The sequence below is a fragment of the Serinus canaria genome, chromosome Z (genome assembly GCF_022539315.1).
Source record: "Serinus canaria isolate serCan28SL12 chromosome Z, serCan2020, whole genome shotgun sequence".
NCBI classification, from domain to species: Eukaryota; Metazoa; Chordata; class Aves; order Passeriformes; family Fringillidae; genus Serinus; species Serinus canaria.
In genome coordinates this window covers 13,414,906-13,442,442 of record NC_066343.1, presented here as the reverse complement: position 1 = coordinate 13,442,442, position 27,537 = coordinate 13,414,906, and the positions used below count along the sequence as shown (strand labels likewise).

Here is a 27,537-nt window from a genome sequence, read left to right as displayed (position 1 = left end):
ATTTAGGACACAGAAGAGTCACCATTTCTTATAAAAATAATTCTCATTTGAAAACTAGTAATTATCTAGCTACACATCAGGAAATTTATGTGCTTACCAGTTATTTTTGTTCCAACCTGACAAGCAGGATGCAAATAAAGACAACACTTCTGGAGCTACACAAATCTCAAATGATCTCTTTCTCACTACCTGAAAGGTAACTCCTGTAGCTCAGGAAAAAAGACAAGTTTTCTACACACTGTGTGAGATTTACTACACCCAAAGCCAATTCTCCAGCCAATAATTCTTCATTGCTAACAGAGGAGACTTGGAACACCTGTGTTAACACAATCCATCCATTCCTTCAAAGAAAACAAGGTAAAGTGACAGGAAGAAGCCAGGCTGACCAGACAAGAAATAAAAATGTGATTACAAGACTAGAAGATAAAAAAAGGAAAAAGAAAAGGGGAAATAGGAAATTGTTGCAAACTATTAGACACACTATCAGCTCACCTCTACAGGTGGAACATGGTGCACTCTCGGCCTGCAGACCACCGTGCTGCCATCTGTATTTTCCATGCTGGGAACCAATTTTGCAACCTTGTACCAATTTAGAGAGAGCAGTGTGAGAGAAGCACTAAGCTTTGCAGGGCGCTGGGAAGGCAACAGCAGGCAGGTGTGATGTCAGCATGCTGGGGATAAGGACATGATGGGGAAAAGGACTTAGAGACAAAGACACAGCAGCACAACTGCCCAAGACCTGGGTAAGACCTTGCTTTGAAGACTTTGTACACCTCTGGTGACCCCCGCTCAAGAAAGATGACTTTAAATCAGAAAACACACAGTTCAGGCATACTGGGGGGCAGTGACCTCCTCTTTTATGCAGCATGATAGGAAGTGTATATTTCTATCCAGATTTTGTGTATACCAATGGAAGAAAAACCAGGGGAGGACAACAGAGTTTTTCAGCAAGGGTAGTAAAACATTTTCATAGGTCATCCAGAGATGTGGTAACTGCTCTATCCCTGGGAACAGTCATGGTCAGGCTGAATGGGGCTCTGAGCACCCGATCTATTTGAAGATGTTCCCCTTGTGCCAGGAGGGTTTGAGTAGATGGCCTTTAAAGGTCCTTTACAACCCCAACCATTCTGTGATTCTATTATTTTCTTTTTCTTCATAAATATCTCTGAAGATAAACCTCAAAGAAAGGGGAAAGAAAGTTAATATTCAGAGAAGGTCTTTAGTTAAAACACTAGGTCAGGGTAAACTGCTGGAGGAGCTGCCAAAAGACTTCTAAACACTCCAGGAGTGAATGTCCCAAACCACCCTCCCATGCAGGATAGCAGGACACTGCACTGCAGCCGGGACTCAAACAGGGAAAGAGGACAGGAGACCCACGGGCAGAAAATACATCCAGGGGTACTCAAGCCGGCAGCCACACCTCGCTGCCGAGGAGACCCGTGAGATGATTTCCCTCGACAGCCAGCATGGCTGCGGAGAGGGATTCCTCTGAGATCCCGGCGGTCCACCACAGGAGTGCAACGTGTCAATGACCCAAGCACAGTATTAGAGTCTCAGACCTGGGGTCAGCACGGCTCCGACAGCCCAGGATTAAACCCATCTGCCAGAACTAAGACAAGGACGGGAATTTCCCCAGATCCTTTCAGACGCGGACACAAGCGCCCATTTCAGCTCTGCTCTGTTTTCTCTTAGGACAAGGGTGTTCTGTCCTAAAAGCCATGTTAGGCACTGCCCCATGTTTGCCGAATCAGGATCTCGGGTCCCACGTGTCGGAAAAGGGTTTCCTTTGAAGCAGCAGCGCACGGGAAGGCACTGGGCACTGCCAGCGCTGCTTTCCACAAGCGGCAGTGGTAGACACAGCTCCCCCTCCATCCGAGGGGAACCGAAGCCCCACCTTCGGTTCGCAGCCCTCGGGTCACTGCTCCGCCGCTCGGGCGGGGTGAGGAGAGTGCCCCGAGGCAGCACCGGACCGAGGGCTCCGTCGGGGCCGTCCCGGGACGCTCTCCCGGCGGTGCAAAGGGGCGGCCGCCTCAAGCCCCTTCCTCCCCTGGGCGGCCCGGGGAGGAGCCGAGCGGGGCCGGCGCTCGCCGTCCCTCCCGGCGGGAGCGCAGCGCAGCCCAGCGACCGCCCGCAGCCGCACCGGCAACTTTGCCCGGCTCCGGAGCCGGCGAGGAGCGCTCCGAGGGCTGCGGGGGGACAAGGGCAGGGGGCTGGCGCAGGGAGCCGGGTCGGGATTACAGGGCGGAGACGCTGCGAGGCGGGGAGCGGAGCCGGGAGCGCGGAGCAGCGGCGGGGAGCCGGGCAGGGACGCGCCGGCGGGCTCGGAGCGGGGAGCGCGGAACTGAACCGCGTAGAGCCCGCCCGGGCTGCGGAGGAGCGGCCGGCCTGGGGGAACCGGGCAGGGCAGCATCCCACTGCCGGCGGGGCGAGCCGCGGGGGTCGGGTGCGTCCCCGGCCCCGCAGAACCGAGGGGGGCGGTCCGAGGGCTGAGCCTCCCCGCAGCCCCGGGGCGGGGGCGAGGCGGCGGCGGCCCCATGGGCGGCGGCGGGGGCGGCTCTGTGCGGGGCTCGCCCGCCGCGGCTGATGCCGCTGTCGCCCGCCCGCGGGGCGCTTGATGCGGGCGGCGGGGCCGGGGGAGGCGGCGGCGGGGGGCTCCCGGCCATGTGTCGGCCGGGGGTGCGCGGGGTCCTGGGCCGGGCGTGCCTGCTGCTGCTGCCGCCCTGCGCCCTTGTGCTGGCGGCGGTGCCCGGCTCCGCGTCCCACCCGCAGCCCTGCCAGATCCTGCGGCGCATCGGGCACACGGTGCGAGTGGGGGCCACCCACCTGCAGCCGCGGTCCGCCCCCGCCGCCGCCGCCTGGCCCGGGGAGGCGTCGGGCGGGCGCCCCGAGGGGCCGCGGGGCCGGCTGGCGGGGGGCGGCGGGGGACAGCGGCGGCCGCCCCCCTCGCCGCGGGACGCGCTGCTGCTGGCCGTGGCCAACCTGAACGGGGTGCCCGGACTGCTGCCGTACAACCTGTCCCTGGAGGTGGTGATGGCGATCGAGGCGGGGCTGGGCGACCTGCCCCTCTTCCCCTTCTCTTCAGCCAGCGCCTCGTGGAGCAACGACCCCGTCTCCTTCCTGCAGAGTTTGTGCCACACCGTGGTGGTGCAGGGGGTCTCAGCCATCCTCGCCTTCCCGCAGAGCCGTGGGGAGATGCTGGAGCTGGACTTCATCTCGGCGGCGCTGCGCATCCCGGTGGTCAGCATCGTGCTGGGCGAGTTCCCCCGGCGGAGCCTGGTAAGGCGCTGGGGACACGGCGAGAAGGCGGAGGGCAGGGCAGGGCCCCGGGGACGCTGCGGGGAAGGGTCGGGGGACGGGCGTCGGAGCCGGGCAGGGGTCTCAGCAGGAAGATTCTGACCGAGGGAGAAGCGCTCGGACCCCGGGGCCGCCGGCGTCGCTCTTCGTACCCTCCCTCCTTTAGCCCCGGGGTGGCCGGGGAGAAGCGTCCTCTCTGTGGAAAGACAAGAGCTCGGTGGCACAAGCGAAGTTGTTAGCCCGAAGCCATACGCAGCGATAAGTCGCGAAGCCGAGAGCAGGAGGGGGGTCCAGGACATGCTTTGCATATCAAGAAAAGGTCGTTAAGGGAGAAAGAAAAAAAAAAGGCAAACAGAAAAAAAACTCTAATGGCTTTCAGAGTGTTTGTTTTGGGTCTTAATGCTGTGGTCCGTGTATGGGCACTGCAGGCTGGGCACCAGGTGACACTTCTTGGGGAAGTTGTTCAGTGTAACTTGACTTTGCATCGAGCTGAGCTAAAGCGCCGGGATTTTCTGTAGTTCAGTTTCACTTGTAGTTCATGCGTTGGTACTAGATCAGATTTTTTGCTAATTCGAGTTGCATAACTAAAGTAGTGGAAACATCAGCCCATTCTGTTTACTTGATTGTGTACCTAAAATAGTGGAAATGGAATTCTTTATGTTTGGCAAAACTCTTAGGCACAAGTAGAAGTAGCATCAGGAGCTAAACTTTCTATCACACAAAGATGTGTAACAGTGTTACACACTCTGGAGGAAGGTGATAGGTACAGTATTTTGAAACTGCATTTGGTGTCAGGAATCATCTTCAGGTAAAAGAGCTGGAAGAAAATGCTGTAATCTGTAAGCCCTGTGCGAGGGAAGAATAAGTAAAATGGTACAGCTGCCTTTTAAGTACAGGATAAATAAATAGTTGTTTTATGTGAAAAGAGGTAGCTCAACTTTGCTTTCAAAATATAATTAGAAAAAAACATTGCCTAGTGAATTTCCTTTGTAAAAACAAGTACAGACCACAGATTGGATCTAATTTCTGTTTGGGTTTTTTTTTCAGTTTTTCTGTGTTTGAATTGTGACAGAAAAGGTAGAAAAAGTCTGTGTCGGGTAGTTCCTAGTCTGTAACTGAAGATGTGACTGCTGTATCCTGGTGTGAATCACAGAATGGTTTGTGTCAGAAGGGACCTTGAAGACGATCTCATTCCACCCCTTTCCACACTTTCTACCAGATCAGGCTGCTCCAAGCCTCATCCAGCGTGGCCTTGAGAGTTTCCAGGGATGGAGCAGCCACAGCCTCTCTGGGCAACCTGTGCCAGGGCTTCATTACCCTCACAGTCAAGGATTTCCTCCCAATATCCCATCCAGCACTGCCCTCTGGTATTTTGAAGCTTCTATCCCTCCTCCTGTCATTCTATGTCCTTGTCAAAATCCCCTCTCCAGCTCTTTTGTAGCCCCTTTAATTCAGCTAGGCTTCTCTACCTCAGCAAAACCCATGTAACTCAGGTCCCTCTGGGTTTAAGCCGAAACTCAGGGATGATCAGTGCTGCTGAATTCTGCTATTGATGGTGCCAGTAGCATCCAAGTTTGCTGTTACATCTACCAGCCTTGCAGCTGCAGTCACAATGGTGCTGGAGGAAACAGCCAAAGCTCCCTGAGGGCCAAATCCTGAACCCAGGATTTGTCTGGCTGTTAGTATTATTTTATCTTCCATCTCAGAGAAGGGTCTAAGTTCACCCAAAGCTGCCCAAGTTCACAAGATGTGTTCAACACATGCAGCACAGCGTTAGATTTCATGGCTGCTTTCCACGGACTTCAAAGGTCCTGCTTAACTTTCAGTTTGTTCTCAGCAGGGAGCCCAGAGGATGAGTCTGTCCAAATCAGGACTTTGTTCTTAGGCTGACTTTAACTGGCATTGTCTTCAGTGACAGTGAATCCAATGCCTGGCACTGCACCTGTGCTGAACAGACTCAGTTTTTCCTTTGGGCCGAGTTTTAAAAAAATTACTTTTCAAGGATATGTGGATTTAAAAAAACCACTCAGACTTACTCAAAGGCCATCAGGCGCTTACCTGTATTCAAGTGTGTTAGTCTATCAAGGTTGTCTTGGAAGAGCTGGCATCTTTCTGAACACTTTTTCATCTTTTCACTCTCTACATACCATTTTTAGGCTAATGCTGGAGGCAGTGCTACAGCAGCCTTGCCTTGCATACTTCTAGAGTTGCAGGATTTCCAAGAGCATATTGGACCCAGGAGTCCCTGGAGTTGTTGGCAGTCTCTGTTACAGGCAGGGATTTTTGTGTTGCTCACAGTTCCACAGCAGCACTGACATGAAATGAACACGCCACAGACCTGTCACCTTCCTGTCTCTATAGACCTGGAGCTGCAGATTAGCTTCTTCTACTGCCTGGCCATCTTAGAGGAGGCAGCTGTAAATGACATCGTTGTAGACAAGGTGGATTTCACTGATAGGCCCAGCATGCAGATATCCAGAGAAGAGAAGACTGATTTCCAGCCCTGCTTCTGAATTGGCACCCTGGTGTCACCCCTCCTGCTGATGCTTGGACAGAGCATCTTCCCTCCCACAAAACCACTGCAGCATGCCCTGAGGAGTGCCTGCAGGTATCTTCCTTCCACACAGGCACAGAAGCAGACCCAAAATTTGTTTTGCCCTTGGAGAGCATTTTGTACTGTGTACATGTGAAGACCATGGCAAGCATAACAAGCCCAATATTCACTAGATGCTGTGTCATACTGCTTCTCCTCAATATTGAAATCCTTTATTAGGGTGATCTTAAGGTTGTAATGTCTAGCAAAGTCTCATTTTCCACACTTCAACAGGACAGGAACATAGACCTGTAATGTCTTGTACTGCTGCTGAATGTCATTATTTCATGCAGAAGTTTATAACAGGCAAATGCTCACTGTAATTGAAAAGCGTGTTGATCTTGGAGTAAATTTGGAAAAAAGCAATGCTTAGAATAAAAGGGAAGGTAAAGATCCAGAAATTAATTACATTTCAATCATACTGCCTGTTGTCTCTGTGGTGTTTGATGACAGTAATGCTTCAGACGTGTAAGGTGAAAGGAAGTATACAGCACTACAGAGGGGCAGCTGCAGTCATGTAAGATACCTGGACATTGTTTTCAAAAGTCTGTGGTTATTCAAATGTATTTAAAAATCAGTTTCTAAATAAATTCTACCACCCTGAGGATAAAAAAAGAGAGCAAAGTCTTTCCCCATGACATGAACGATCACTAGACAACAGCCCTCACAAGGTGTGGTACTACACTCGTTCGCCCACAAAGCAACAGCTTATTCTGGAGGTTCAGGAGTGTGTTGGTTTCAAGGGAGGCTACAGAGAGTAAAGTGTGACACACTTTTCTCATTTTATATCTGCAATTTAATTGTTAATGTACACTAACAGTATATCCAAGTGCTGTTGTGACCTGAAAAAATGCTGTTTACTTTTCCCACTTTACTGTCATTTCAGTAAATTTTCACACTCAGTAAGCAAAAGTAACAATTTAACACTGTCATTCAGGAAGGGAAAAAAACCAAACCACTGGATTTCTTCACTACTAACACGAATGCAAATTGCAGTGAAGCTTTGACAGCTCATTATTTTGGAGAAAGCATCTTCACAAGCACTGATGCCACTGAGGCAAGGCTTGTCACCTTTTATGTTTGTATCAAGAGAAGCACTTTATCTTTTGTTTCCAAGATTGCCAACGTCATTAATAATTTTCCCATGGATGAAACAGGGAAAAGATCCAGGGAACATGAAGCATAAATAAATACAGTGATATTGCTTCTAGTAGTACAGCTCAGAGCTGAGTCTGGGAAGAATAGCCCGTAATATCCATTTTGTTGGTGATAGTGATAGTATCAGAAACACAGGGGAGGTCATGTTTGCAGCAGTGTTCTCTGAATTCAAAGGAGATTTCATAGTGGGTTTCAGATAAATCAGGACCTCTGATGTCTGTTTACATGAAAAGGAATCTTCTCAGAGTAACTAAACTGAATAAAGTAATTGCAAATCATCAGTCCCTGCCAGTCTGTGCTTTACCTATTTTCTTTAAGGAACTGAAACTGCAGTGCTACTGATTACTGCTGTGACTTCAGAAGGAGTCAAAAGAATAAATAAACCAAATCAGAGTTCCAGATTAAACTGAATTTTCCGGTGAAAAGCAAGCTCAGCCTCAGAACAGATGCTGTAAAAATAAAGTGCCTATAAAAATCTTTTATTTTGTTTTTAAAAGAATTATGTGTTTGGTTTTTTTTTAATGGCTCCCTAATTTATAGATATTTCAGACCAGCCTGGGTGAGGAATTACAGGTCTTTTTGGAAATAGACAGGAATACCACTGTGAACACAGTGTCCTCAGAAGTCATACTGACCTGCAAGACACAGACTGTGCATTGTACCAGTGAGGGCACGCAGAAATTGCAGCAAGGGACGGAGATGTGGGAAAGCTTCTGCCCAGCTAAATGACCAGAGACACTTTTTTCTTTCCTTCTCAGAGACAGGATCTCATTTCTGCAGAAAAGCGGGTTTGATTTTGGAGAAAGTTTTAATAATTCCATTTTCCAGGGAGAGAATGCAACACACACGTTTAGCTGCAGGCTCTGGTCATTCAAGCTGCCACAGCTAATCTGTCTTAGTCCAGATATTGGAAGCTTGTGCTAGTTTCTGTGTAGATGAGGAATATGTGTTCAGTCTTTCCCTGTGGCCAGCGACCCTCCTCACCTGACACTGAGTAAAGAGTGTGTAGCACTTGCCTTTTGTCTGCTTCAGGAGGGTTTATGAGAGGGGTCTTGAGAGGAATCGAGGACAGAAACTGAGAGGATGTGCAAACAAATGCCCAGTTGCTTCTCTTTCAGCCAGAGAACCCAGTGATATTTCCTCTATCAAAAATCTTTGTGTGGAACAAAGAAAGAGGGAAAAACCCAAACTAGTCTCTTTATTGGAGTTAAAGAGTTTAAGGAAAATCCAGTTAATCAACCCTGTAGAAAATCCCTTTTCAGAATGCAGGAAAGTGGTGGGAATGTTTAACTTCAGTTCTCCTCTGGTTCTTTAATTTTAAAGTCTCTTGGAGACAGAAAGAGCCACAAGTCTGCTGGGATAGCACTCATTCAGAGCTGGCCAGTAACAAGATTTTCCCATTCCTCATCTCATGCTGATTCTTTGATGCAGAAAAGATGAGTTAACATCAAATTCAGTGCCACACATGATGTTTATTTTGGGTTTGGCTCTTTTTTTCTATTCTGGGTGTTCACAAAACAATGTCTTCCTTGCTGCTAGGTCTTTCATAACACACTGCATAAACTCCTGTCAGTGATGAGTGATTAAAATATGACAGCGTTAAATCATTGATTATTACTGTGCTGAAGGACAGGCATTATCAGAAGAACCATCAAAGAATACTTGGCTTGATCTACTAAGTAAAAATTATAATTTTGCCTAGAATAGGCAAATTTAAAGACAACCTGTTGTCAGATTCTATATGAGTACATAAGTTACTGTATTGAACAGATTGTTAACAAAAAAAAGTAAGTTGGAGTATTCAATATATTTTTCCCCACGAATAATTCCATGAAAGCCAGTGGAAGGAGAGCTCTAGAAACTAGAAATCAATAAAAGATCTTGTGATGTGTTATTCAATTTATTTATTGTGATTAAATTCACATACTACCTTAGAAGTTTTCGTTTAGGATATATATAATAAATTGTTTACTATTTAAACCCATGAAATAATAAAAATACATAGTTTTAGGACTTAAGACTGTGCTGGATCTAGTTAGAGTTTTAAGCTCTCAAATAAAGTGTTTCATGTTCTATTATTTTCCTCTCTGGGTTTCCAATCAAATTTTAAATGTGGAAGAAAACCAAGCATAACATGTCTAGAATTTACGTATTTCTGCTGTAATCAGCAGAAAACTGGAAAAAGCAGTTTCTTTTAAAAAAAACTAAATTTGCCTTCCAACAAAGATTCAGACTATAAATCCATGTTTCTGTAGGTCTCACTGAAGGGCTTTTAGTGAGACCTACAGAAACATGGAAGGGTGGAAGGGTGGAAGGTGGAAGGGTTGTCTTCTCAATTTGATGGAATGATAGAGTGCATCAGATCTCACTGCAATACAAATAGCTGTGCACTGCAGAGTTTGTTCTGAAGAGCTGAAAGCACCCAGAGAAAAGAGGAGGAAGAAAACAAGAAAAGGAAGCAAGAAAACTGGAAACATCGCATGTCAGTGAAGCAGGGGAAGAGAAGGAGAAAACAAGCAGAACTGAGAAGAGAAAGAAGAGGTGCCCTTCCCTATGTCTTTACTTTTTGTAAAGGTTCTAGCAGCACAAAAGCAGGGAACTGAATTTTGTAGGAAAGCACTGGACAAAGAGCTGGAATCACCAAGGACAGAGAAGAATGGCTTGCCCAAATCAGGATTGAATTCACAGGGCTGTCTTGATTCTTAGCTAAGAATAGTTACTTCCAGTGAGTAATGCTTGCCCAAAAAAGCATTCCCCCCCACTACCCCACCACCCCAAAATGCATTGTCTTTCCTGCAGACTTCTCAGGAAACTGATTACGCCAGGATCTAGGATGCAGTGATGGGAACAGGGATTAATGTCTCAGATAATGGTTTATTGCTGTTGCCAGAGGGATGTCTTGCAAAGGGTGTGAGGCCTTGGTGTATTTAGGTGTGATTAATGGAAGCATTTTTGCAAACTTTATGCTGAGAGTTATGACTGGAGTTCCTCATGATGGTTTGGGACCCAGGGTGAGACTGGTTGGGATTTCAGAGCATCAGGTTATTGGGACACATGCAGCATCATACCAATAGGTACCCAAAAGGGATTTCCTAGTAAATGAGAGCTGGTTCAGGCACAGAGACCTAAGGATTGGAGCTTTGGACATTAGTAACTGTACTTTTCTTCTGGCCCTGAAAGACTCCACATTTTCCCCAAAACCCTGTCAGTCAGCCAAATTGGTTCTCACCACCATGGGGAAAGGATGTGCAGATGGTGGAAGTAGCAGGAGAACTGGGAGAAGGATTTAAGCTTGAGTAGGCAGCGCTGATAGATGATTCATTTATTAAGGGAGTCACACTCGAGCAAAGCTGCTTGTTCAAGGGGCTCCTCATCAGTGTGACTCAGAAGTTCACAGCCTGGCCCCAAGTGCTTTGCAGCTGTCACAGCAAGCTGATAACACTGCTCTTGGTAATGCTCTTCATGAAGAACTGAGACAGGCATAACACAGCCATTGTAACATTACATGCTGCCCTTGTGGGGCATTGCAACCAAAAGTTTGTGTGCAGCTGGCCTTGAGTCTTGGATTTGGCTGCAGACAGAGCTCCAGAGCATCTCTCTGTGTGTCATTTCCCTGCAGTGTAGGTCCATGCAGGCACTGATGAGCATCCTGCATCCCTGGAGTGCAGGAATACCCTGCTGGTACAAGCAGAAAGCAGGGGCCACCCCCATGCCAGGCTGCCATCCTGTGCCTCTGCAAGCTCTGAGTGCCTTGTCAGTGAGCGGGGAGATGATGCTGAACCTCTCAGATGCTCCCTGCTGCAGGAATGGTGAGCTGCGAGAGCCCTCAGAAGATGATGGGAAGGTTTCCAGTTGGCAGCAGTTTGGAAAGGTCTGGTGTGCAGTTTAGTGCTGGGTAATTAACTTTTATCTGAAATGTTTTGGCCGGGGTGGCTGCAGGCTGCAGACGGGGGGTGGAGGAGGAGGGCACAGGTGGGCACAGGTGCCCCCTCAGCTGACACTGAACCACAGCAAATAGGGAATTACTGTGATCATTTGATTCTTATTATTATACAGGAAAAATCAGATGTTGGGGAGCTCAGAAGAAGCAGCCACCATTTTTCCTCTTCTTTCTATGGTATTTTTATTACTCTTTTTTCATTTGCTTTCATCTATGATGATCGTTTCCGAAGCCTGTTTTACAATGTGGGAAGTGGATTATAAAAATTTGAAGTGGATTATAAAAATCTATGAATGTGCTGCACAGGCATATTTTAAACTCTTAGTATTTCCCTGAAGGCATGCTATCCCACTTCCAGCTTCTTTAAGACTGTGAAGGAAATGATTGCCCATGCTGTCTATACGACATTTTACAAGACTTTCTAACTTTAGACAGAGTCAAAAGACAAGACAGATCTTCAAGCATCAACTGAGATTTTAAAAATGAAGTTTTGCATTTGTTGCAAAGAAAGAGCTATTAGACATAGCAAATAATAACCAGAAAGAGCAGCTGAGTTATGCACCAGCCTCTCTCAATGATGCTACTGATAAAGCAGTTGCATTACACTCATTTTAATAGCATACTCACTCAAACTGGCTTAAAAAGATCTTTTTATTTTGCAAATCAGATGAAAAGATAGTATCATTGAGTTCACAGTTTGATAATTTTCCGGTGCTATTTTAGGTGAAAGCATAATTATTTATCACTTTCTGAGTGTGTAAGGCTCACTCATATGTAACTGCTTTCTGTAAGACAGCAGTGGTTTTTAAGAATTTTGTGTAGTCAGTGTAAGTATCAAAAGAGGGAAAACCAGATCTGACCAGGAGCTGCCCTCCTTTGAGAATATACTGAAAGTTTTTTAGCTGTGATTTACATTGTTTTAGTGTGCTAATACTATAGAGCTGATTTTACCCCTGCCTCAGAAGAGCAACAAGACCAAAGGTTTATGTGCCTGGGTTTCTTCTGCTTTAGTTTTGTGTGTGATAGGTGATGAACTACAGAGGCAGCAAATAGATACACACTGACAGCCTTGAGGCAAACACAGGTAAATAGTTACAGCAGAAAGCATTGGTATTTTTTGTTGAAGTGTCAAGGCATAAAAATTACAGATGTCTCATCTTCTGTTCCTAGAAGTGTGGAAGGCCAGCTTGGATGGAGCTCTGAGCACCCTGGTCTGGTGGAAGGATGACACTGCCCATGGCAGAGGGTTGGAATGGAATGGTGCTCAAGGTTACTCCCAACCCAAATTATTCTGTGATTCTGTGGTCTGTGAAAGTGTCTGCTGCAGAGTTCACGACCAGGGAAATGGTAAAATGTGACATAAGTCTTTCTTCCTCAGAGATAATGGGGAGAGAAAAAATACCTATTAATCACCTCTGTAAAAGTTCCCATCACAATGTATCAGTATAGAAATATCCTGGGTAGGCTGGTACAGTTAACAATACTCCTGTGGAATCTGATTAGGAATCTTACATCAGCAGTCAACACAGGGAAGCCAAAATGTTGATTATTCAGTCATCCTTATGATCATCTTTTTATATACATGAATGATTTACAGAGTACAGGATGCTTACAAGCTTGTTAATTAAAACCTCCTTTTTCACTTCAGTTATACCCCTAAGATTTCTTCAGAGCATGTCATCCTTCTGATGACTTTTATTTCATGTTCATTAAGCCATATTTTGTTTAATGTTTTCTTCTGTTGTCTAAACTGAAAATCCCTTAGTGTGGAGTACTCTTGGGAAAGGATTCCTTCACAATGAGAGTTTGTTTTTTGAGAGATAGATGGGTGGTGGGTCTGTTTTGGATATTGATGCCCAGAGCCCCCTGGAATGCTCAAATATTTTTTCAGATGCTCTGTTATCTATCTACTCTTCCATTTTCAGTGTGGCATGCTCATTTCATCCTTTCTTTATCTTGCCCACTGGTCCTTGTTCTGAGGTCCTGTCTTCCACTGTAGGATACTACAGATCCTGAACTTACAGAGTCTATGAACTGCAGAAAAAGACTGCAAGGCTCTATTGTGATACAAATGATCAGCAACATAAATTGCTCATCACTCACTGTTCATCTGCACTGAAGAGCACCAAAAATAAGACACTTATTTATAAATAGCTCAGCCTGCTGGATTCCAGTGAAACACAGTTTTGTATCTTCCCACCATTTTGACAGTGCATATAAATATGTAACATGCAGTTATGTGGAAGTGAGCTGTGCCACGATGTCCTCCTGGGGTGTTCACAACCCTTACAGGTTTATAAGTGGCAAATTTAGACCCATGGTGGGATGCAGCAGTGCCACATGATTAGCAGAAGAAAGATGCCCTGTTTAACAGGGAATAAGAGCTTGTTGACCAGCTCAGGCTGCCGTTGTATTCCTGCCCAGAACTGTACTTTAGGAGGAAAATGAAGTGAGAATTCACAGTGAATAATACATCTGATAATCTCTGCCTGAAAACCACCTGAAATTTCTGGAACAAGCCAGAACAAAGGAATGGCAGCATCTCAGAGCCTTACAAAACATACATGGGAGTACTTCCTTTTACTTCAGTGGCTTGGAGTAAGGACCAGTTTGAGATACAGCTTTGGTTGTTTACCAAAGCCCATTATTTTTTTTTTCCCCAGTCCAATAAACACAGGAATTGGTGGTATACATGGAATCTGGAACTTGCAAATACTTCAAGTGTTTGGTTTTGCTGTGCATTTTCTGTAAGCATTTGTCCTAGTGTAATTTGATTACTGAAGTGTTCATGGAAAGGGGAAAATGTTCCTGTTGAGGAGAACAAGAACAGCTGAAGTGAATCTTTTCAGCTGTATGAGTGCCTGCATGCTGTTTCTGATGCAGTTGACATCATTAAAAAAAAAGTATTCAGACTTCATTTAAGTGTGGTATTGTTTTGCTTTGAATGAGGAACTAGTCCAATAGAATCTGTGGTTTGTTGCTGGGATACTAAAAACATATTCATAAGCAAACTTTGGACTTCAACTCTAACCTTTAATTTTACCTGAATTTGGCTTATTTTCACCAGAGAGTTCCCACTTTGCCTAAAATCCTATAGAAAGCAATTCGCTAACTATGATCGAGAATAACTCAGACAATCCATCTTTTTGTGGATCCATATTATGCCAGCACTGTGAGAGCAAGGGCACGTCTTCCGAGAGTCATACAAAATTATTGCAATTTTATTGGAGAATAATAAGTAGCAAAATGGCCTATTATTGTCAGTAAGATCAGGAGAAATGAGTCTGCAGTCTGACCACTGAACAGGGGACTCAATTTGGAAATTCATTCCTCTTCAATGCAATTAAAATCACAGGGCTGAGTACTGGAATAGCTGATGGTCTACCAGTGCAGGCATGAAGAAGCCCAGATGAATTTCTGTGCTTTGTCAGAAGTGTCCTCTGGAAGATGAAAAGTTGCCAGGGAATTACCCATGACATGTTGCTTGTCTGTAAACAATGACTGCCCAGTGTGACACTGATGTGGCTGCCAGTGAAAATGTTGTGTGGTGCTGTGGCATCTTTTAACAGAAGATCCTCATTTCTTGAATCTCCCTTTGTTGCCTTTATTCTCACTGCTGGCTGACTGTTCCACTCCAGTTTGCCACATACCTCACAGAGCACCTCTGGGGTATCAAAACTTTTTTTGAATTTTGCAACAAAATTCACCTCAGGTTATAGTTTTGCACCTTCTTTAGTTCCATCCCAGGTGACTCAAGTGTGTGGAACTGTAGTTCTGAGCACTGCAGTAATAACTGAAGTACATTCCTCATCCCTGGAAGTGTTCAAGGAGGGGCTGGGCAGGGCTTGTAGCAAGCTGATCTAGTGGGAGATGTCCCCGCCCTTGGCGGGGTGGTAAGGTTCCCTTCCAATTCAAACCATTCTAGGATTCTGTATCTTAGACTGACCAAGACCTGCACTCAGCTGGTAACATCATGTAAACAATGAAAGCTGAAATGTGGAAAAAATAAAATCCCAGCATTCCTGTGTCTTCAGGGAACGTACTTTCTTTTGGTGGCAGTTTTTGCCGGAGGTTCTCTCTCCCTGAAGCAGTACTGTTTCCTGCAGAGAGAGCGACAGCAGTTTGCAAGCTCTTGCCAAACTCTTAGGAGTGGTGATCTGTCATCCCTTCCTCTCAGGTTGTCTGGGGGAATTAGATACTCCTCTGCAACACTCCCCCTTGTTCCGAGCGTTAAAAAGAATCGCGGTGCCAGAAATAGTCGCTGCGAATTCCTTGTCCCCAGGCTTTGGTTCACCAGACTCTGCACAGTCATCCTGGATTATTTGCATGGGGATGGAGAGACGCAAACATCTTGCAGAGATTAGTGAGACGTGACGCTCCCGTATTTTGTCGGAGGCGCTTATCCGTGTTAAACTCCCGGGGTGCGCCTCATTTTCGCTGGTTCTTACCCTCTCCTTCAGGAGGATACAATCGCCCACTCAAGGAGCAGAAATAGTGCATGACTAACTATGTCACGGAACAAATGATTAACACTAAGTAGTTTGTGCAAGCTGTTTGCAAACAATCCACGTGCCGACAATTACGCTGGAGCAATTTTGTGAATACCTAACTCAGTGTGTTTTGCATAACTCAAGACTGGCTCCCAGATCATTAAATTCATAACTTCTGTCTCGTTTGCTAAATTCATGAATGTCATTATTTCTTCTAGCCCGTAGAACTTGTGGTGTTAGACTTGACTGTGTTAATTAGTCTCGTACTAACACTGGACTGACGAAGCTGTTGGAGTGATGGTGGCTGTGATGACTGAGGAGCTGTTTAAGAGGAGTAACAGCTGCTGTGTTTTTAGAGTTGCTAAGTCACTTGCAAGTTAACGTACAAGTTTTTAAGTGCAGAGGAGGGAAGGCTACACAGGCATTATTAATCTGATGCTCTCAGATTCTCAGTGACACAAATAAAGATGCCGTTTGCCCCAGCTACACTCAAAGACCAACAGACCCAAACACTGGCTGCCTAAGTGCATCAAAACGCTCTCAGAGTTCATTTCTGAGACCTGAGAGTCTCTTTGTCAGCTGGAATAGTTTATTAGCTGTCTTCGGGGTCAAAAGCTGACTTGTAGAGAGTGTAGCATCCATAGGCATCATCCCATGGATCAGGGCAGGGAGAGCTGAACCATGAGGAAGAATGATCTTGTAGGTCTGTAGGAATCTCAAGCACAGACAAGAGTTTATTGATTCATTTGGTTCAGAATGTTTGGGAGCCTTTTGACTCACAGAAATGTGCAGCCCAAGCAGATGCTAAAACTCTTAATAATTTAACTAAACGCCCAATGTTCTTGGGTAATTGGTGCTCTGCAGTGAGTGTAGGGGCTTTTCAGCTGTCACAGGGTTTTTCAACCCTGTGTAACTCATAGGAGGAGGTACATTAACTTTTAAGGGAGATTATAAGGTATTATTTCATAATAGGATATGGAGGCAGTGGAAATTTTAAGGAATTGCAACAGAAAAGATATAACCAGTATCAAAACTAGATTTTATAGGCCTTTTTCATAATTTCCATGCTACAAAGTATTCTTCCCATCACAAACATCCAGGCTATTAAATTGTTGCTGTCACTTTCATTATTTTCTGATAAACAAGGCCAGCCCCTGTTAACCTGCCACAACAGTTTTTTTCCCTTTCCCCTCAAGCAATGTAAGGTATCAGTACACATAAGTTTTTACATAAATAGGTAGGTTGGAGAACTTTGTTTACAGAGAAGTTAAATTGGTATTTAATTGTGTCTCAACAATTTATCCACCTTCTTCTGATATCTTTTTCCTAGGAGTGTACTGGACTTCCCTACCATGAAAGGTCTTGCCTGGTAAGAGCACTATGCTGAGTTATTTATGGATGGACACGTTGCTTAAAGCCTCAGTTACCACTGCTCCAGTGAATCTAAACATGATTCAAAGGAGGGATTAATATGTATGATTCATATTTCGTCGTTACTTCCAAATCTTGTGCAGTCACTTCATTCTTGGTCCAAACGACTACGATAGGAGCAGAGTGAAACCAAACTGGTAGCAGCAGTCATGCAAGTATTTGTGTGTAGTAGGGAGGTGAAGGTGTTGTGTATTTTCTGTCAGGCATTTAGATGAGCCCAGAAGATTGAGTCACAACTAGGAGCTGTAAATGCTCACTTGATGATCTTGCACATTATAAATCCGAGAGTGAGACAGGGATGGCTGATGGTTTTTGACACATTGTCCCAAACTTTCCTATAATACTGGCTGTAAACCATTTTCTGCCCTCTGAGGTACCTACTACAGCAAGATCTTGTTTCATGGCTGTATCCAGGACACTTTTGGAATACTGTGGACCATTAGTTACTTGCTTATTCCCTTTAAACTAATGAGGAAATCTCAGTACCAAAATACCCATAGACATGGGGTCCTGATGAGGGGATTTTCAGTGGGATGTTGGAAGGACACACCAATGCACCAGAGAAGTATAATGGTGCAAAGGCCCAAATTATTTAACAACATATAAAACGAGTAGCTGTTACTTCCCGTTGGTTTTATATATTGAGGCAGTTGTGTCTAGCACAGGAAAGAAGCGGAGATTTCGGCCTTAGATTTCACTTCTGGCAAAGGCTTGATGTATTACTTAATCTGTTTTTTTTCCCCTTTTTCCCTCTGATCTGTGGCTGTGTAAAAGGCTTGAAGTATTTATCTTGCTGTAAGCCTTAGGATGGGTGAGAAGCCTGGCGGTGATGTGTTCCCCCTGGGGCACTGTGGAGGGGGTTATCCCCACTTTCCAAAGGGGTTTGCTCCCTGAGATTAGGCAGGGATCTCAAACTGGATTGCTCAGGTTCTGTATTCAACAGCCAGACAGTGCCTCTTCTTCCTCTTCCTCCTCCTCCTCCTCCTCCTCCTCCTCCTCTCCTGTGTGCCTGGTAACAGGCTCTGTGCAGTCACACACTTTAGTGGGTCGTTGCTATAACACTTTATTGGAAACTCAAATGCTTCTGCCTTTGGGGGCGGGGGGTGGGCGCCTCTTGATTACGGGATCTTGCATAATTTTGTGCACATTTTGTGGTTTGCACGCTCAGAAAAAGCAATTTCAAAACACGGCCACAAAACTTCTGCAGGCTGGCTTGTCTTTCAGGCTTTTGTTTGTTTGTTAACGACAGTGTTTTAAGTCAGTATTGGGAATTAAAAGTAGGGAGCAGTGGTTAAAGCATCTGCAGTGGGTAGAAGCCACTAGGCCTTGGTGCATTTCCAAAGTTCAGATTCCTGTCTTTTGTTGAAAGGTAGTAAGTCTGCAGCTGAGGACCTTGCAAACACCACAGCACCCAGTTTATTTGGGTTTGCCCCTTGCTGAGGAAGGGAGCATCACTGCCTGATTAGTGAAAGGCACCCAGTGAGCTGAGGATGCCTGTGCAGGATGAGACCCCCTGACCCTGGCCAGCACTGTGGGCTTCAGGTCAGCAGCAAGAGGCATTTCAAGTCCACTCAGGACAGCACATTCCAGTGGCCCATCCCCTTTGTCAGCTGCCTGCATCCCATCACATGGAGACTGTATTTGTTTTTAAAAGAGATGTTTGATTTTATTTTTCCCTGCTCATCCTCTGCCCTGAGAGTCAGTTTTAACTTTTTTTTTTCTAATTTCCCATCTTTCTAATTAAATCCTTGGTGTATTAAATAAGAAACCTCAAGTGAAGCTGTTTAAATTCTGATCCTGGTTTTAAGCCAAGCCACGTACACCCAAGAATTCACCTTAGAGCCATGTTTTTAATGCCTAGCTTCAGAAAGATGAACTACTAACTTAATCTACCCTGGCCTCATTTAATAGAGTTAAGAGATCAGGCTTTGCAAGCTTAATTCTCAGCTTTCTTTCATACAAAAAAATCAATATAGAACAAAATGCCCTCGTAGCTAAAATTAATCCTGTGAAACATGCCTGGAGCAAGGCCCAGCAGAAGAGGATGCAATGATGAGCTGGTGCTGGCTTTCTGAGGAATGGGACATGGGTCAGCATTAATTTCCCCTGCTGTAAATTGCCATATACAGCTATCATTCCAGGGGTGCCCTGTAGATCTCTGCATGGGTATTTCTTTGACAAGCAGAAGAAGAAGGAAACTGTACAGAAGAAGGAAACTTCTTCTCAGGGATGCAGCTGCTGAGGGTATGGGGAATGCAAATGCTCAGGAGAGGCTGAAAACCCTTTCAAGCCATGCTGTAATTGCACTGGTGAGTGAAAATGGTGCTCCATCAGATTTTATTCCTTGCTGCAGGTGTTAATGGTGGATATAATCTACTTGGATTAAATGCTGTGTGCATACACCAGGTGCATCTCAGAAAGGGCAATAGCTGCTTTTGTAAAATGGGACCAGACTTCTTTTACCAACACAGCATGAGTCAGTCTTCTCCATACCCTCTCTTTTATTCTCCATTTCTTTCCAGAATTAATTTCTTCTTGTTCAGTCACTGATTTGCTTATGCCAGAAATGTTAAGTCATACAGAAAGAGTACTCACAGCCTGTCATGCCTCTGAAAAAGCAGGATTTTCCAGCTATGTGCTGCAGGATGTCCATCTTACTGATGGGAAGGTGGAAGCTGCTGAAACAGGACAAAGATGGGAGTACTGCTTCAAGAGCCCTTTATGCTGAGGAGCCTGGCAGGGGTGACATGCCAAGGAGCCCAGTGTGGAGCAATGCTTGGCAATGTGCATCATAATTACAGCCCTGGTTGCCAAATTCCCTGTCAGCTCTTGTGCTGTGTTAGCAGGGGTCCTCAAGAGCAAGGCAAGCAAGCAAATATTGCACTCAGCTAATGTGAGCTTTAGAAACCCTTTCTATGTGCAAAGCCAGGAATTCATTGTTAGCCTAATCGAGGTCTCAGCACAGTTAGCAAAGTGATATTGTTGGTCTCAGTGATGCAGGGGAATTATGCAAGTTCCACAGCTCATTCTCAGTAACAACACAGTTTAAAGTGTTGTACTCAGAATCCCTGCATCTCTGGGATCATCCTCTGGGTTCCCAGATCTTTAGAGAGACAGAGCACGAGTGCCTGTGTGGTTTTGGGGGCTGGGGGTTGTGACTGGCAAGTGATCTGTGTTCCAGGATTTCTCAAGGCAGGAGCATTATGTTGATTTTGGGAGCTTCTCCCACTTTTGCTCTCTTCTCTATATTCATTAATGCTGCCTGCATGCCTTCTGTATTTACTTGCCCATTCCTCATTTGTTGGCAGTTCTACCTTATGTCCACATTTGTGGTATCTGGTACCTTTTACACACTGGGCAGTTGTCCTTTGTTCTGTGTAACTCCTGTTCTACTCAGTTCCCAGGGCTGCAGTCTCCTAGTGACCAGCAGCTGACCACTGGTGAGTGGTGATTTTTAGCTCTGGCACCTCCTGGTGCCATTCTGTGCTGGCAGTGGTGTTTTTTGCTATTACCTTGTGGTGTAACTTCTGGAGACCTTCAATATAACCCTGTTTGGTTTTTATTTCATCAGTCTTCAAACTCTCCATCATTTCTCCATAATCCAACTCACATTTTATTCCTGCAGCCTGGTCACAGCTATATCTTTGATCTGGGGTGGTAGGTAATCACTCTAAAAGGCTAAGGAGGGTTCTTCCATTAGCAGACACTCACACAGAGCAGCCTTGTATCTGCTTAAATAGTTTTCTTCAAGTTAAACCAGCAGTTACCAAAATTTCTTTACATCAACAGAGTCTTCCTCTATCATACCTCAGCTGTGAGGAGCAAGGAGACAAATTTCAGCCAGCCCAAGGAAATTGTAGTATCTGCTTCAACCTGCTGCTACTGTTTTGGCTCTGCTGCTGTCAAAAGCTGAACTGCTTGAACCAAAAATCTGGGGGGAAAAGCCCCTCCCCTGTGCATTGTATGAATAACAAGTGGGAAAACTCAAGACTGCCTGCTTCAGAACTCTTTTGAAATGGATCCATTTGGACTGGAAGTCAGGATGTGCAAAGCACCAGTGCTTGTGAGATGCTGCTCCACAGAAAAGCACTCAGACATCCCTCAACAGTCTGCTGAAGGCCTTTGATTCAGTAGAATGCTGTTTCTTCTTAAGGGTAGGATTAAATTCTGCTCAACACCGTTTTACAGCTATCCAGTCCCATAGTGGCAATCAGAACAAATCCCAAAAGATGGTCTTAGTGGAGCATCCACTGTGGTTTGTATTCTTTACAGGTGTGGGAAGACTTGTAGTGGGGCAGCTCCTTCTGGCAGATCCTCACCCACCTCAGTAGTCCATTCTGGCCTCCAGACACAGCAGCTCCTGGCAGCTTTTGCTCCAATGTTTGCAAGGGCTTTTTGGACTCTGATGACAATTCTGTGGCACCTGGGAGTGAGCACCACAGAGATGGACCCACCACTTCCTCCCACCCGAACTGTACTGCCATTTTAAAGAAATGTCCTGGAGAATCAGCACAGCTCCCCCTGGTCTGTCTGCACATGCCCTTTTGTAAATTATAAAGGGAAATTTTAGGGAAGGGAAAACTGTTCTCTCTCTTGGATCTAGATGAAATGTTCTGCATTGAACTTTGAATGTTGGAATTTTTTTTTCCAGCTGAAGAAGAGAACACCTTGAAGTTTTTGAATTAATATTACTTAGGATAATTTATAAGTGGCTATTCAGATAAATAATGGACCCTACTTTCCAAGAGCAGCTGAAAGTTCATATTTTACATTGCCTCCATGACCTTGTAGAAAGCTGTATATATTCAGATTAGTTTGGAGTATTTTTGTGCAGCATTAGAGAAAGAGACCTCAAGTCATGTCTGTCTGGTCTAATAAAAGAAATAATTTTCAAGGCAAACTAAGTCAAAATTTAAATTAAGCTAACTCCTGTGGTATAGTGATTTTTAAAATCAACAGTCAGTGCATTTTTAGGATTTGCATGTAAGCATTGCCTGGATGGATGCCAGACTTCTTTTGCTGCAGGAATCAGGATAGCTCTGGCTACTCTAAGAAAGCTCTTCTTTCAGAGCTTTTAAACCCTCTGCAAAAAAAATGGTCTTTAGTGTGGGGACCAACCCAATCTGTCTTGGTCAAGCAAGGGTGTATAAGGAGACAGATGGACAAGAGAAGGAAAAAAGGAAATTCTGACATCATCTCACTGGTTTTTGGTCCAAAGCAGGTCTGGGATTTTCTTCCCCAGAGAACCAGAAGTCTGCATGGCAGAAGCAGCAGAATGCTGAGGGCAGAGCAGGTTTTTTGCTGGAAGGGGAGCTCACCTCCCCTCCCTTCCGGAGCAGCCCGAGGGCTGGGCAGGGGCTGGGATGTGGTGCAGAGGAGGCACTTCGCAGCTGGTCAGGAAGGGGGGCAGGACTTCCCACAGTCTGGCAGCTGCCAGCACAAACTCCTTCTTGAAGTGTTGCCATTTCAGCAGAGGCAGCACACATTAAAAAGATAAAATAGCATTTCCTAGCGCCTTTTCTCATAGCATGAAATGAAGAAGTGTCCATAGACTTTAAGAAATTGGGCTTTAGGCCTAAATTTTTCTAATTTCAACCATGGTAAAAAAAAAAGTCCTCCTGTTTTTTGAATCTGTGGCATCACTTTACTCACAGCTGCTGTTCAGCTCTGTTTTAGAGCTGTGAGTCCCCACAGTGGCACTGCAAGCCAGGAGGAGTTTTTACTTCAGTGGAACTTTCTCTGATGTGATTACATAGCCTGTTTTCTCTTTTGTGTTTCTTATCAAAAATATATATACTTTTATATATATAGATATATATAGATAAAATATATAGTTACATATTTATATATATATACACATTTTATTTTTTATATATATATACACTTATATATATATACACTTATATATATATATATATATATATATATATATATATATATATATATATATATATAAGTATATATACACATATACACATATATATGTAAGCACTGCCTTGCCCCAAGGGTCAGAGGGGAATAATATTTTCTGTGTGTTGTTTACTTTTACACAGTTAGCATAACAATGTTCACATCTATGCTTTTAACTCTGCTAATGAAGCTATTAGAATGTCAAATAAAATGTCACTGTGACTATGTCTAATTAGCATTACGAAATCGGATGAAGGGATAAATGACCAGATCCTTCAGGGTGCAAGTCAGCCCAGCTCCAGGCGCTTGTGCTCGCAAGATTTACAAGGATGGGTCTGCAGACTGATGAAATGGAGGCCTGGAAATTGCTGCATTAATGAAATGCAAACCGTGTTTCAGCTGTTAAATGAACCTGCTCTCTCAGGTGTCTCAGGCAATGGGAAAAACCTGTAAAAACTGCTCCGGTTGGGATACAAAAAGTAAATCAGTAGCTACAGCCTCTGCTGATGGGCAGGAGAAGAGACACATCAGACCGTGTACCGCTTAATGTTCCATGAATGGCTTGGTCCAGAGCCCACTGAAAGTCAGTGGAAAAGACTGCCAGCATCTGATCCAAAGGCAGTTAGTCAGGAATTAAAGATTCGAGGCCTGTTCTTTACCCAGTAAACAGTGAAGTCAGGTGGTCGTGGCTGGTTTATAAAACAGGAGCTAGTGACTGTCCAATAGAAAATTAAGCACTCGTGGACATAGAAAATGTTTCTGCTAACTGCACTGTGTAAACACATTACTAAAACCAGAGCAATTAACATTATTCAAATAAAGTTAAATTTTCTTTTTGTGTAGTTTGAAGAAAAACTGGTGTAGATCACCAGTCTTCAATGGCAGCCTAAAGTCAAACTTAAAGACATTTAAACTGAATTTCCATGTTAGTTTTGTCATTTTGACTGAAATAGTCAAACTCTGCTAATTTCAAAGGGAGGTAAAGGAGGAGTTTGCCCAAGAGCTTTAATAAGGGCAGAGCAGAGTTCAATACACAGATGAAATCTCATAAATCTCTGTTCTGTTATTACCACGAAGTTGTACACATCTAAATTATCATTTCAATTGTCAGAAACCTTCTCTGTGAAATTACACTGTCTCAGCAATTACCCCTGAATGATTTCATAAATAATTTGTAGAAGTTCTTCATTAAAAAGCAGTAATTGCTGACTTTGAAGAGAGACAAATCAACAAGAGATATGTAAAGGTATAAAGAACACTGTAATATCAAAGGCTCTCTACTGAAATGTGGCTTCTGTGTATTTTTCTTCAACTGCAACCTACATACAAATGGCAAATAAACCTTTCAAAATATAATTAGGAAGGCATTAAATCCAAACATCTCCAAAGAAGCATTCCCTTCCCTCAGTCCCAGTACAAAGGAAACACTGATTACTCTTCCTCCCCAAAACCCACAGGGGTCTTGTCATGGTGTGCAGAGACAATTAGCTGAAACCTTAGCAGAAGTAATGCCTGGTGACTAAATTTTATGTGCACTCTTGTATCAGAAAAATTCTCAAGGCAGGTTTGCAGTCCAGTACTCCTAGCAGAGAAAAGAGACTCTGCTGCTTTTCCAGGGCTGAATGTTTATCTTTCAAGCATCTGAGCAGGGAATTTAGCAGCTAATAAATCACAGTGATGATAAGTGCTTTTGCCATTGCATCTGTGGGCTCCTGAAGGTGATGGCTGAAGCACAGATGGTCTCACTCTGAGGAGCCCTTCTACATGCAGGCTCATACCAAGCCAGGTTATCCCAAATAACACCCCTGTTCAGGGAGAGGAGCATGGGAATGGGCTGTTGGACAGTGCTGACACATCCAGGTGTGCTGCACAGAGGACAGGGATCGCAGTGCTGGAGCTCCTGAGGACTAATGCTGTGGGTGTGGTTCTGTAGGAGAGTCCAGCCCTGCACGTGAGAACTCCCAGTCAGGTGGAAACTGCCTTCACCTGCAATGCTGAGTAAAATTGCATCCATTATTCTGGCCCTGTGGCAAAGTTCCACCTTCTCTGGACTGTGTGTGCTTGGGGGGCCCAGGGTAATGCCCAGTGATCTTTGGGTGTGGGTTTTCATCAGTTCAGAGTGTTCTAATACAGGAAGAATGGTTCTGTGGAGGAGCAGAAGCAACTTGCATTTGTGAAACTGCACACGTGCACTGGGTTTGGCATGAGGACATGGAGATCTTCAAAGAGCTGAACCTGCTGGGTGAGGTGGAGAGACAGTGCTCACACAGTCTTATCCCCACTGGGATATTCTGGATACTCTTACTCCCCAAATGTGCTGGGACCCTGAGAGCCAGTGCAAGGTATGAGAGGTGCCAAAACCAGACCCAGGACAGGGTAAGCTGTGCAAAAGCTCCAGTTTGTTTTTTGTTTCCTGGGCTGTTTGATGCAGTAGTATGGACACAGCTGTTACTAAGACATTGTCACTCTCTGGTTGTTTCTCTGCATCCAGTAGATTTCTCTAGATTCCTGAGCCCATCCCATAGTAGCCATAGTAGTGTGCTTGAGATGTTATCCTCCTGAAATACTGAAGGTGTTTGCTGCTCCCTGCACAGGTGTGGTCAGATTGTGTGCTGTCCTTTGTATGTGCACAGAGTGTTCTGTGTATACTGAAAAACTTTTCTTCTCACTGGCATTAACATTCAAATTAACTAAAGCTTGCAGAGTTTGGCTGATGGGAGGTGAATCATTGTGTACAAAATATTTCTACTTCTCCCTAATCTTGGCCAAAAAGGGCAAGGCAAATCCTTTCTACTCCCATCGATCTGCAGTGAGACAATAACTGGAGTAAATTTACCTGAATGTCTCATGACCTCAGAAAAAAAGTTTGTTGTGATTCAGTTTGCAGGGACTGGTTTATTCAAACCAGCTTCCCAAACTTACTATGCACAGAGCTTTATTTCCCTCCTAAACCTATCATGTGCTTTAATTAGTAGGCAATGCTTTCCGGCTCAGAACTCAGAAATTCTGCACAGGTGAGCTCCTTGTCCTTTATCAAAGAATCATCCCTCTTGTGTCTTGCTGGCAGTACATGATCTGCATCGATTGTGGACAGTGTTCTGTTTAATTAGCTTCTTCTTGCATCTTGGTATTAAAAAAAAAAAAAAAAAAAGGGCCACAGGTACCAAACCCAAGAGATGACAAAAAGAACTGAGAGCATCTTCAATTACAGCATTCTTTTTATCAAGCTCTGAATTTAAGCTATCTGGAAAACAGATGATGAGTTCATGTAGCTGCAAATTAACACAATGAGGGCTTGCTGCTTATAACCAGTACATAGCTCTTCAGGGTTTGGGGTTTTTTTGTGATTTCAGCCCTTACATCTTTTTGGAGAGCCCAGGGTTTTATTTAATAAAACTAGTGTAAATTGACTGAAATTGACTCATTATCTTACTATTCTGAATCCAGAATGACGTTTCTAAATCCATACAAACTGGAGCCTATTATTATCAGTAAAGTACTTTTAAAACCAAAATTACATTTTTTATTCTCTTTGAAAAGGTTTGGTCTCTCACATAATACACATTAACTTCTGAGGGCATAAGAGAAGGATGAACAGATCTAAAGTGTTTAGTAACATAATGGATAAAAAGATAAAATCCAGTTACATGTGTTGGATAATATTCAGTTTGAGTGGACATGAATACAGACAAATGCTGACATAAAGTCACAATGAAGATCTCACAGACCAAAAGGTGCACTGGAACAGACATGACATTTTTTGGACAGTCTCATGGCTGGAATTGAATGCCAGTGGAAAGTGATACAACTTCTTTAGGAAAGCTACAGTGAAGATTGTCAAGTTCTCAACTAAAAAGCAAAAGTTGGAATAATAGATAGTAGGCTAGCTGAAAGCCTGGTAGAAACATTTTTGTAGGGCAGAGAATTATTTCATAGCAAATGCCAGAAATTGCTTGGATTCTTTAACTTTTTTTGTTTTGTATTAAAACTGTAAATAAAAACATTTTTAAGACCAAGGAAAGGAGAGGAATGAGAGTAAGAGAAAAGAATGATCAAATAATAACTCCTCACTTACTTAAGAGAACAAATCAAATCATCCTTCCTTTTCTGGAAAAGATAAAGCCAAGGGCAATGGTGTTGGGAAGCATAATGGGTCAAGTTCCATAATAGCATCAATGACATGGAAAAAATGAGTATGAAATGCTTATTTATCAAACATTTTCCAGCTCAGAAAGAGACTGCATATCTTAGCCTCTTGTGCATTGAGTAGTTTGTCCTTTGTTTTTGGCAGTACATGATGTGCCTTGGTGGTAGACTGCGATCCATTTTGTTAGTTTACTCATATGTCTGTAAAAAATCCCCCAACTACACAAACACAAAAAAAAAGCTATAGTCAAAAGAACTGAGGGGTTTTCCTGACATATTTTTATTGTTTACCAATGAACCTTTCAGCATCCATTTGTAAATGGGTCAGTAAACGGGCTGAACTTGAGCAGTAAGGAAATACCTTCTCATATCCCTGTTAGGGGTGCAAGGAAATCTTTGCTTGAGAATGCTTTGAAATCCAAAAGGACAAGTGGGTAGAAAGAAGAGCATATTCTCAGAAACAGGTTCATTGATGACTTCTGCAGTTGAGTCAAACTAGCAGAGGAAGCCCATGAATCACAGTCCATTTAAGCTGGGTGGGTGTAAATTTTTCTGTTGTTTGGCAGGTGGTTACT

General features: G+C 44.3%; 1 protein-coding gene across 1 annotated transcript in view; it reads left to right on the top strand.

Annotated features, from left to right (window-relative positions):
- The first annotated feature begins 2,583 nt into the window (after positions 1 to 2,583).
- GRIN3A (glutamate ionotropic receptor NMDA type subunit 3A) overlaps positions 2,584 to 27,537 on the top strand; it is a 384,347-nt gene continuing 359,393 nt past the window's right edge. Inside the window, exon 1 of the mRNA XM_050987067.1 lies at positions 2,584 to 3,276. Coding sequence (XP_050843024.1) covers positions 2,584 to 3,276 — 693 coding nt within the window. The remainder of the gene's footprint in view (positions 3,277 to 27,537) is intronic.